The sequence below is a fragment of the Ochlerotatus camptorhynchus genome, unplaced genomic scaffold, assembly GCF_037179485.1.
Source record: "Ochlerotatus camptorhynchus isolate MF236.1 unplaced genomic scaffold, CSIRO-AGI_Acam_v1.1 ptg000222l, whole genome shotgun sequence".
NCBI classification, from domain to species: domain Eukaryota; kingdom Metazoa; phylum Arthropoda; class Insecta; order Diptera; family Culicidae; genus Ochlerotatus; species Ochlerotatus camptorhynchus.
In genome coordinates this window covers 5291190-5304179 of record NW_027040712.1, presented here as the reverse complement: position 1 = coordinate 5304179, position 12990 = coordinate 5291190, and the positions used below count along the sequence as shown (strand labels likewise).

Below are 12990 nucleotides of genomic sequence, written 5' to 3'. Positions count from 1 at the left end.
AGCGTTTATGGTCTATAGTGCTTCCATAGATGAATTCTAATTATTGTGAAGAAATCAATAGGTACTGGCTAGTCGTAGTTTCGACATAAAATGTTGTGATCGGTACACTACAAATAAAATTTAGTTTATACAGCGAAATCGATCGTTGGATTCACGAATGAATTCGTTGTTTTCTGCGACGAAATAGATGCGTACTTCATACGAAGCTAGATAAGGTTGTATTCCCAAATCATTCACTTCGAAATATTCCTGGATTTTACGAATGTTTAATAAAATAAATACTAACTATTAATCTGAAAAAAAAAACCATGGATTAATAAAGGGTGGCCACACCCTAGTCCACAGTTAAATTACATCACTTAGAAGTACTCGCCAAAAATAAGGCTATCAACCGATTGTCATGAAATTTTTAGGGAATGTAATACTATATAAAGGGCGAACACGAAATTATTGCGACACCGAAAATGTCATGCCAATTTTCTTATAATGTTTAGAATCAAACCAAAATTTTAGGGTAGTTTTATACATATATTTACTTCAAAAATCAAAAGAAAAGTTAATCGATGGAGCCTTGAGTGTAAAATTGAACGCATTTTCGCTTGATGCTCTCCATCAAAGTCTTTACAGTGTCATCCGGTACCAGTTTCTCAGTTATTTTTTCATTTTCTTAACATGTCCTTCTCGTCCTTGACTGTCTTCTTGCTCTTCCGAAGTTCCCGCTTCATTATTGCCCAGTACTGCTCCAGCGGGCGCAGCTCCGGACAGTTTGGCGGATTCATGTCCTTTGGAACAAAATGGACAGAATTGGCCTCACTCCAGGACACTTTTAGAATAGTGGCATGATGCCAAATCTGGCCAAAATAGCGGAGCTTCGTCGTGCTGCTGCAAGAACGGCAAAAGGCGCTTCTCGAGGCACTCAGATTTGTAGATCTCGTCATTTACTGTGCCCTTTGTCACGAAAGGCTCACTCCTCAGTCCGCAAGAGCAGATAACCTGTCAAATGAGATATTTGGAGGCGAACTTCGACATTTTCTTCTTCTTAAATTTGTCGTCCACATCGAACTTGCTCTTGCCGGTGAAAAACTGCAACCCCGGAATTTGCTTAAAATCGGCTTTTATATACGTTTCGTCGTCCATCACACAGCAGCCATATTTTGTCAACATCTTCTCGTAGAGCTTCCGTGCCCGAGTTTTAGCCGTCGATTGTTGCCGCTCATCGCGGTTTGGGAAGTTCTGTACCTTGTATGTATGTAGTCCAGCTCTCTTCTTTGCATTCTGGACGTAGCTCTGCGACATGCCGATCTTTTTAGCCAAATCACGGCTTGAGACGTTGGGATTTGCTTTAATCATCCGCTTCACCTTTCCCTCCGTCTTTTTGTTCTCCGGTCCCGGTTTTCTTCCAGCTCCTTTGCCGTGGTCCAACGTCAACCGCTCCTGGAACCGCTTCAACACTCTGGAGACGGTTGAATGGTGAATGTTCAACATTTTCCCCAACTGCCGGTGCGACAGGTCAGGAAATTCCAGGTGTTTGGAAAGAATTTGTTCTCTCAACTCGCGTTGGTTCACCTCCATTTTCGTTGAATCGAAAAACACGACTTCGAGTTTGACATCATGTACACAATACACATCAATGAGAAAGTGTGCAAAATTTGGTTGATTTTTACCCAATGGTAAAAAAGTTTTGCCCTGTTGAATGTGTCGCAATAATTTCGTGTTCGCCCTTTATAAGCTTGGTTTACGTATCTTTATTTCACTCTATTTCTTCACCAAATCCAACTGCCCGAACTTTCTTCTTAATTCCACCCATAAGGTTCTATACAACGGTTAACTCGGAATTTTTCTGTTTTCAACCATGATTGCAACATTTCTCGATTACTTTTTCAAAGGGACGTATCAGTTTTTGTAAGCAATGCATTTGATCGTCGATTAGGTGTAACTGGTAGCTCGCACACGCTTACTAACACCACTAGCAGGTAGGGGAAAATTTCCCCTATTTGATGCAAATGTATTGTTTACAAAAGCTGATACGTCCCTTTGAAAAAGTTATCGAGATTTCCTGCTCCGTAGTGACAACTTTTGGATGCTTACGGTGTTCGTGCTTTATTATAGCCTAGTATGTTTCGATTAGCCGCAACTCCGGTGTGTTTGTGGGATTGAGATCCTTCGGCACGAAATTGATTCCATTCGTCTTGTACCACTCTAAAACGTCCTTGGAGTAGTGAAAAGAGGCTAGATTCGACCAAACAATTGTAGGAGAGTTGTGTGATTTGAGTAGTTGTAGTTGTTATGAAAGGCTTATTCCGTTTTCCGCACGAACAAATTGCCAAATCATGAATTTCTTGGGGAGCTTCGACACTTGCTGTTTCCTGAGGGACTCTTAAACATCGAACTTGTCTAGTAAGCAGTCACTTACTTGTCAGTAAGCAGTCACTTACTGGTTTCCCGGAATTTTTCTGAAGTCCTTTTTTTACGTATGTTTCATCGTCCATGATACAGCAGTGTGGTTTTGTCAACATTTGGGTGTACAGTTTACGTGCCCGCGATCTAGCTGTCCTATTCTGTCTTTCATTGCGGTTTGGTGTTTGCTGAACCTTGAATTAACGTAGTCCTGCTCGTTTCTTGGCTTTCTGCACGAAAATTTTTGTCAGGTGCAGTTTTTTTTGCGACATCCCGAACGAAATAGTTGGGTTTGCGTTTGAAGGCAGCAACCACTTGCTTGTGATCATCAATGCAGTACGAAATATTTTTTCTTGCACTGACTTGCTTCCGATGGACAGTTAAACGTTCTCCAAAACGTTTTTTGACATGATAAATAGTAGATTGTTGGATTCCCAACATTTCTCCGATCGCTCGGTGTGAAAGATGTTGGTTGCTGAGGTGAGTGTGCAAAGTTCCTGTAGTTGTTCCTTTGACACAATGTCATTAAAATTAACACAAAAGGGCAAAATATTACACCTTTTTGAAAGTGATACAATTTAACTGTGGACACCCTTTAAATAGAAGTACGAAGTATCGGTAAACCCATAAAATAGCATGCATACATTGTTCGAAACTAACGCGAAAGTATATGAAAAGATCTTTGAACAATAATATCGTTTTTGTGCTATCATTTTAGTACAGACAAACATACGTAACACTTCATTGTGTACCTTCGTTCACGCATTTAACGGTTGATTTGAATATTATCAGTTCCACGAACTACTCGCCGCAGCGCTGGCATCGGATCACTTTGACGTTTCTATACATTCTAGAGAACTTTTATGCAATATTGTTTGGGAGTTAGCGTGCAAGCTTGTTTTCCGCGAGATGCCCGAGAGATGTCGTTACCCCAGCGGCGCCGGTGGTGTATTGGTGAGCGTGATTACCTCTCATCCCAGCAGGCCTTGGTTCAATCCCAGTTGGCGCCGCCGGGATTTTCTGAGGCATAACATCTCTGATCACGGAAGGAAAGCCGTTGGTCTCCGGTTCATGAGTTGATTTTTTTTTGTTAGGGGGAGTTGAACCACTGCGTCCATTATTTGAACTATTGTGGTGTTTTGTGGTGTGAGTTGATTAGTCGATAGGTAAGGTCCAGGTGTGGGAGCTGTCTTCCTGGCGTCGGTAGCATTGGTGCTCAGCACGGAAAACAAAGTCGACGGAAAACAAAATCAATCAAAAATGACCTCTTTTAACTGGTTCAACCATTTGTATTTTTGTTGACCTAACCATAACTTTATTAAGGGCAAGTTAAATCATGAGAAACAATGCAAATGTATGACACCGTATTGTTAATGTGAGTTAGCGTTACAATCATAGCACCATAGCGTTGTTTTAATGGACTATCATTATGTGTTTGAATTTTTTATGCCACCTTCACCTACTATATCGGTATTTCAAGGAGAAAGTCTCAAAACGATGTTCTCATTATTTTCTACCTTCCAGAAAATTTGTCCATCTTATTGATTGTGGCACCAATTGGATGGACACCACTTGACACCATCATACGTGTCGCTAATGATAAAAACTCCCAGATTGTGTACCATATATACATACGCCTCCCATTTGAAAATCCTTCGCCATAGAACCTTTCAGCTACCTATGTAGATAATAAATAACATTTCCATTTCGTTTCGTTTCCACAGAACTCAGTCGTCAATCTGCCGTAAACCATTGAGACACGCATCGAATCAGAATTCCCCAAAGGGAGTACCAAATCTTAGCGATAATTCAATTGTCACCCACGCGACGGAAACCATATTAGCGGAACCTATTGCGACAATCTGGCATCTGGATAGAATGATATACAGCGCGTGTCGAACCGCGACTAGTGACAACTGTCTGAGAATTGCGAGCAACAAAATCGAACACTAATGGTGGTGCCGAAGATAGCTCCTGCACCCATACAACCCGCCAAGATGGCTCCCCCTGGTCCTCCCAGGGACCGTAGGAGGAAAACTCACGGCTTGTACTTCCATTCATCACCACCAAAAGGTAAGTGACGGTTCGGTAGGCAATAAATAAAGTTGTGCATTGTGCCAACCTATCGGGTACCTACCAGGTTAAAGGGGAAATCGTTTTGTTACGATGGCGACGCATGGTGCTAGGTTATTTGACCTTCATAACGCGTTGGCTGTTTATGAACAATTTCTCTCGACGTGTCAATAACTTCATTGACGTGCAAGTACGCACTTTTCCCAGGCTATGTTTGATACACATGATCCTGGTGCGGTGGTATATTATATTATAAATGACGGGTGTATAATCCGCCACAAAGAATGCAACGACTTTCGGTTAAGAGTTTTACGTGGATGAAAGTTTTGCCGCTGATTGATTGTAACATTCAGTTTGAAGGGCATGGCGAAAAAATGAGCGATGTGCAATTGTTTCAGGGCATTTATACTGAAATGAATTATGGGAATTATTTCAGAATTTCATTGAATATGGAAAATATCCCAATGGGAGTTAATGTGTTTCAAATGAATACCTGGTATCAACCGTTCATTGTAAACTTTCAGCACGGAAAGAGAAGCATTTTAACTAATGAACACAACACACTTAGAAATAACTACATTTACACCAGACTTAAACCATATTGGACGTAAATCATGGAACGTAAACAAATATTTCATGTAAAATTAAGTGTTCTCAAACCAAAACATTAGCAGCTCGACGAAGAGAACGTTCGATTGAATTGATTTTCCCGTTTCTTTCAACTGATTATTATGCCAAAAAGGGTCGCTTACATGTGTCGGTCTCAGGGAACCACTATTTACATGACTTTTTCGTAGCGTGTAGCACACCTAGTGGTGGAAATAATGCTGTTTTCTGGAGTTAAGATAGCCACCATGCCGTGATGATGTGGATGCGCATGGAAAGCTCACGTGGTTCGCATCGTTTGCTGAGAAGATGAAAAAATCATTTGGCCAATTCCATGAAGTTCTTCACCGCGACTTTTCAACTTAATTTCTTATGTTCCGTGTTGTTATTACTTTAAATTGAGGTTCACCTGTCTAAAGGTTTGAAATTATCGGAGTAATATCAAAAAATATTTATTTAACAGAAAATTTCTACTAAAACTGAGTTGAAGTTGATAAAACGTTATTTTTAGGTCGCGTTGTTACGTCACGAAGTTGTTTACTTCTAGATTCTAGTAGCATTTATTAGTGAAGACTATATTCATATTGTTTGAAAAACAAAGGTTATCATATCTACTTTCATGAGCAGTCGTCTGATGCTAAGGTTTCTTCAATCCAATGAATTTGTTGGGCTCCAACGACTTGGATCCCATGATAAATCCTGATGAATGTGGCCGTCTTAGTGGAATACCTGTATAAAGAAAGTTATAAGGATTTGTAATTTCCATTTAATTCCACTACCTTATTTGTTTATCCTTGACAGATACGCGTATTTCGTCTACAAATAAGGTAGTGAAATTAAATGGAAATTATTAATCCTTCTCTCTTTCTATATACAGGTATTCCACTAAGACGCCCACATTCATTAGGATTCATATAAATTAATTTTCATCAGTTCGCAAACGTCAACAACTGAGTAAACGTTACCCAATTTTCTCCACCTCCTCCTTGTTTAGTCAGATTTTAGAAAATACATGAACCAGAACCCCGGTGAAGGAAGCTCGGATGTGCCAACATCGAACAGATTTGCTGTTCTTCCCATCGATGGGCATACCCAACCAGCTGTAACAGGAAAGCACTACAAAAAGAGGAAGAAGAATCGGGGCCAGTCCGATTGCACGATTTCTCGCAACGATGCCACTGCGACGAACGGCAGTGATGTAGTAAAGCTACCTCCGTCGGTAATAAAAAATGCCCATCTTAACGATCTCATCGCAGATCTGGCGTCGCTGGGCTTTAAAGCCGAATTCAAGTTGGGCAGAGTCGGCACCAAGGTGATGCTCCGTACGAAAGCGGAGTATGACTTGGTCGTCGCCCACCAGAGGACTTCCAAGGTGGAATTCTTCACGCACGACATTCCCGGTGAGAAACCATTCAAGGTCGTCATCAAGGGTCCGAACTTTGACCCGAAGTTGATCGAAGCGGAAAACAAGAACCGCTACAAGTTGGCCCCAACTGCCGTCTTCCGGATGACAAGGAGGGACGAGAACGTCAATAAGTTTCCGGATTTCCTTTTCCTGGTGCATTTCCAGAAGGGAACGGTTACACTCAATGCGTTGAAGACCATCCGCTCCATCAATTCCATCACTGTCCTATGGGAGCCATACCGTGGCGGCCGTCACGACATCACCCAGTGCGTCAGCGTTGCCTGAATTTCGGGCACGACACCTGAAACTGCTTCGTCAAGCCGCGCTGTGGCAAATGTGCCCAAAACCATGTCTCCTCCGAGTGTGTTGTCGACGAATCGGAAACGCCCAAATGCGCCAACTGTGACTGTGATGGCGCTCATCAAGGGTCCGACAAACAGTGCCCCAAACGCAAAGATTTCAAGCGGATCCGAAAGCAGGCGTCAACAAGAAATCAACCAGGACGAACGAAGGACAATACGCCGGCATTCAGAGTGGAGGATTTCCCACCTCTTCCTGCTACGCAACACGGTCAAGTAAATCCACGGGTGCAATCCGGCCCCCGACAAGAAACGTCTGGTGCTTCTGCTGGACAAGGCTCCCCATCCCCCTCTTTATTCTGGAGACAAGTATCAGCACAAAACGTCAATCCCGATCTCTTTTCTGCGGATGAGCTGATGAAGATTTTCGTCGACATATAGATAGAGCTGGAATAAGGGCCTAATAGCTTTTGTAAACAATGACTTCTCTCGATGATTTATAGAAATTCAAGGCGCGCCCACGCAAGCCAACATAACCAACGGGTAGGGGAAGTCTTCCCCTACCTGATGGTGATATTGATTTGTTTGAGCGAGCCTTGAGTTTCTAGAAATCATCGACAGAAGTCATTGTTTACAAAAGCTGTTACGCCCTAATTCCAGCTCTATCTAGACATGACCAGCGCTCTTCGTCAGTGCCACAGCAACAGATCTAAGTGCTCGGTAAGTTTATTATTCAGTATGGTGCGAGGTATGGTGTCTAAACCGATAACTATCGTCACATGGAACGCATGCTCTTTAAGAGCAAAAAGACTCGAGCTTGCTGACTGCCTCCGCAAGCATAATATCGACGTGAGCCTCCTAATAGAGACCCATCTTAAATCCGGTGACAGCTTTTGGTTGCCTGATCACCACATTATCCGGCTTGATCGTATCGACTTCGGGGGGGAAAGGAATCAAGTTCTGCACGCTGCCGTATATCCGCACTTCTATCATCGAAGCCCTTAGTGTGGAGGTGGAATCACCAACCGGAAACGTCCGGTTTATCGCCGTATACTGCCCTCGTTAGTGTGGTGCTAGCAACGGACTAAGGATGAAATTCAAGAACGACCTCACCGCTATCACCCGCACGAGGAGCTCCCGATTCATTGTTGGGGGGATCTGAATGCTCGTCATGAAGCATGGCGCAACTACCAACGGAACCAGAACGGTAACCTACTATTCGACCACTCGCAGCATGGGCTGTATACGGTGCAATTTCCGGATGAACCGACATTCATCTCTCCGGCGGGAAACCCTTCCACGCTGGACTTCTTTCTGACGAACTTCGGGCTATCCAAGCCGGTGGCAATCAACGATTTAAGCTCCGACCACCAACCGACCATCAACGAAAATCAGCCGCTTGACACCGTAGAGGACATCGACCGGACTCTGGAAGGCCTCCACCAGGCCATATCCGTGGCTGACGAGACGTGTGTTCGACAAGTTCCTGTGAGGGGTAAGTTTGTTGCCATTGATTCCCACACCCAGTTACTGATTCGCTTGAGAAATGTGCGTAGACGCCGCTTTCGTCCATTCTGGAAGGTAGCCAAGGTGCTGAAAATCATCCAAAACCGGTTCCACCTCTCAGAGTCGAAAATGATGACGATCGGCAATCATATTGCTGCATCGCATTTGCTTGGCTCAACTATTCAAAGTCCGCTTGAAAATCAGGTTGCACAATGTGTACAAAACTTGGATGCCTTCGTTTGTGTCGTCCCTCCGCCAGAAAATATTACAGTGGAGCTACCTTCATGCTTTGATAATCAATTTGTATATAGTAGGTTAGGTGTAGGTATATAGTAGTTGTAGATTAGTTGTAGTTGTAAATAGTAGTTTTAAGTAATTTAAATCCAATTTAAAAAAAAACCAATCCCACCAAGGTGGTCATACTTTAACAGGCCTGATAGGACTAGGAACAGTAAATAATAATTAAAATTTCCAAATAACTAAAGTTGAAAAAACGCATCTGTGTCACTTGAAAATTCATACATGTAAACCAAACAAATACAAGAAATAAAGATCATTAAAAGTAAAAAAAATGTAAACAGGGCATCAGCGTCTATCAGCCTGAGATTTCAGGAGCAACTGAAATTCGTGCTAGTTGGCTAGTACACTACACAGCAAAAAAATAATTTTGATATCACGTCAAAGTGGATGCACTACAATCATGTCGAAAATATGGTGTAATATTACTTGCTAAAAAGGACAAAATTATCATTAATACAATGCATGAACTGACATTACGCTGCTTTTACTGCATTTGTTTATTTATGTGGTCATAAAAATTACATGAAATTTTCGACATGATTGTAGTGCATCCACTTTGATGTGATAACAAAATTATTTTTTTGCTGTGTAGCGCTAGCAAATTTGCACAGATGTAAACACCCCATGAGCGTCGCGGAACCGTGACAAGTACGCGAACGATTCGTCAAACGGTGCAACGAATAGCGACATAACGAAGCCAAAACCGAAGGAAAGGATGGAGAAGATAGCAGCAACTGTGGTAGCGGAACGAAGAAGGGGCCCCAAGACAGTAGAAAGTGAAGAAAGCAGGTCAGATTAGCTTAAGAAAGTGAGTGGAGAATATAAGAGAATATATATCCCATATGTCAATTGGAACACACCATAACAGGAGCGTATAGCCATAACTGGTACATCTACCCTAGCGCCATAACTAATACACCTGGGCTGTCTATTTTAATCGTTTATTTTTTTAAACCCTACTGGCAGCTAAAAAAGGTTTTGGTCAGATGGAATCCATTCGTTATTTTCTGCAACGAAATAGGTTCGTACTTTATATGAAGCTAGTTTCGTTTATATTCTAAAAATTATTTACCACTTCGGAATTTGCTTGTATTTTACGAATGCGTCATAAAATAAATATGAATTTATCGTGTGTAAATTTTCATAGATTGAAAATAATTCGACAAATTCGAGAGCCCAAAAACAACATGAGCATTCATAGTACAAATAACGAACATTTCGATCGAAGGGGCACGAAAATTTCGCTAAATATTAAAATTTCCTTCCTGTGGCTATCGTTACATTTACGAATGCAGATTTCTTACAAAAATAAACCAATTGAAACGTAAAAAGACATAAAAATTTGCGTTGAAACCTATAAAAATAAAAAATCTACGCACTAACGCAATGTCTGGTCTAATTTGGTCTGAATAACACTGGACATTTATCATCACTCCCGCTTACATTACCTAACCAAAGATAGAATTTTATTCGGGAAATTGATAAAATTTGGCTTATCATCTACGGCCATGAGACCTGGACTATGCTCGTCGAGAACCAACGCGCCCTTTGTGTTTTCGAACGGAAGGAGTTGCGGACCATCTACGGTGGAGTGCAGATGGAATACGGATCGTGGAGGAGCTGCTGGGGCAATCATCATTCGTCCACAGTACAAATATGGGGCGACAATGGTGGGCTGGGCACGTCGTAAGAACGCCGGACGACGACCCAGCGAAAATAGTTCTCGATTGCAACCCAACTGGAACAAGAAGACGTTATCTTTTAGTAGAAGTGACTCTCTCTATTATTCTCAGTGGCCGTTTATATCAAATAGTGTAAATCACACCTGATGAGTATGAGAAAAGTTTGCGAAAAAATCGATAATTGATTTGAAGATTTGTCAAACGTTTGTTTAAGATCGTATTGATTACCATCGACGTCGACGTCAAAGCATCCCGAACTTCGTGATCTAGATTGAATCTGAGGATAATACCGGTTGGATCTTACTGTTGCATCAGTGGATTTTTAACTGTTTTCGGCGACCAAAATTTAAACTTTAATTTCATTGTAATGAGCTTCAATCTGATCACATTTTTACGACTGAGCAATTCTGTTATGCCTGATTTTTCTTTAAATGAAACACATGCACTACAAAATGTGGTTGCTTTAGAGTTGCCGGTAATAAATCAGCTGGGCTACACGCAGTTCAAATGGAAAGGTTACCGAAGAAAAAGAAGCTGCCGCCAATAGTCATACTCACCTGAGTAGTTTAGAGCATTGTAAAAGCGCTTTCATTCAGTTTTGAACAAATCTGTCGATAGGATTGGATAGCGAAGCAAGCAGCAGATAAATGTAAACAAGCAAACACGTCATATGTGTACGTGACGCTGGGAAAATGCTAATAGAAGTGCGGACGCTGGTTAGATCGATGAGAATACGTAATTCCCCCTACATAAACTAATTTAGATTTTTTGTAGTTTTGTGTGAAAATTCATAACAAGGCCTTCTCTTTTTACGTTCTTATCTTGAACTGCATCACTCTGAATGTACATTGCTTTCTGGTTTTTCCCCTTTTTCAATCGTGGTTCTCCTAACGTGCACAACAGATATGATTAATTCCAAAAACTCCACCTCCAATCACCCAATGAGTACAAAATTTGTATCGAATTCAATAATTTACACTGCCCATCAGGAGTGGGAAAAATACCCCGACAGTACTCTGTAACCCCGTTTAGTGACAGTAACGCAAGGAACGTCATGAAACGTGTGTGTACTTTAATCAACTATTGTCACGTTCTAACGGGGTCTGTTTAACGTATCGATGAGAAGTAATAAATTAGATATTGAAACGCCATCGCGTTCGTTCAGTGCCATATAGCGTGTCGCCATCATTTCCACCAAGGCGCCCTCGGCACATCTGCTGTTGACTTAAGCTTTTTCTGTGCGGGAGGTGCTCCGTTTGTCCTTTCGAATAATGGAGTATCTTAATTTAGGACAAACAACCCTCTCTAATTATGTCTAGTTATACATGAAGTACCGCGGACAGTAATGTGATGGACATTTTGAGGTTAGGAAAAGGCTAATAAACTTTTACAATTGAGTTCGTGTGTACAAACGGATGGAAACGCATGGTAGCCGGTTGGGTCGATCGGTTCAATTATACTACATTCTTGCTATAGAAAAAGCGGCTTACGGCGCAAAGACATACCACCAACGACATGGTGGGGTACAGCAGAGCTCGAGCACTGACTGGAGTGTCATGATTAACGTCATTCTGCTGTGGAATGGCCGCCTCTATATATGGTTGGAGGTTCATTGTATCTTGCATGCCAACAAGAAATTGCACCGCGTTTGACGAGGAAAACAACACTAATTTGCCACATTGGATCTACTTCTGCTGTTGTGATTTGCCACCGTTACAAAGGTGCGGTAGGCGTACAACTCTATTTTGACGCAGAACTTTTCATTTCATGCCATGAAGGTATATTCCGTCGTAATGGTGTCCTTGAAATAAATGACTGTGGCAGGATTCACAGCTGGAGCGATCCTTGATTACTGTCAGTATCATTAACAAATTATGAAACCATGAACTTCTGAATTGGTTATTCTCAAAATTAGCACCTAATGATCTGAATGGCTGTTTGATTTCAAATTACTGTCGATGGAATATAACTGGCATTAAAAAAAAATGAATTCGTCGCCTCTAGGAAGTTCTATTGACAAATGTAGTTGAAGTAATGAATTCAGAGCTTCATGATTTAAGTATTGATTCCTCAACCTCCGCTACTTAGCTAGCACAATTATTGTCCGAACTGTCTACCTCTGTAATGGCCGCGCTCGTGTCCTTATATATATGAAAAGATAATAATTACATACACATATGTCCGTTGATTGCGACCATGGACAGGCATGTTATTTGTAGATCATATATACTATACATATTACAATTACTTGGTCACCGGTTTTCCCATGGCCTATGGCTGTGTGCAGGTTTGCTTGGGTGCCTTCTGTCCCGATGAATTGATTTGACATGACACTGTTTATAGGTCACATAGGTAGATGTGATTTCATGTCTACCCGATACGATGTATTTTTTTTTTCAACCATATGATGAGTGAATGAACTGTTTCTGTTGTTAACCTCTAATCAGGTCACGAGAATAAGTTCAATTTGATGACGTACATCAAAAGGGAGTTGATTAATTGTTCAATTCGAATGAATAACATAGGAAAGTATGTCAACAACAATAGCCTCCATCATTAACTGTTTGCGTTGACATTTCGAGCTCATCGGAAAGATGTCATCGGAAAGATTATCATAACAGTTTTCGTATCGAAGAAATATGTCCGAATTGTGTCAATCTTTTTCATGATATTGCTATGTACCGTGGAGGTACCATATTTGACGCAGGTCCAAACGTGACGC

The 12990-nt window shown here is 41.5% G+C and overlaps 1 protein-coding gene across 1 annotated transcript in view; it reads left to right on the top strand.

Annotated features, from left to right (window-relative positions):
* The first annotated feature begins 4242 nt into the window (after nt 1-4242).
* The window catches only part of LOC135703850 (uncharacterized), a 63888-nt gene continuing 55140 nt past the window's right edge, over nt 4243-12990 (top strand). The window contains exon 1 of the mRNA XM_065225193.1: nt 4243-4470. Coding sequence (XP_065081265.1) covers nt 4350-4470 — 121 coding nt within the window. The 5' untranslated portion in view covers nt 4243-4349. The remainder of the gene's footprint in view (nt 4471-12990) is intronic.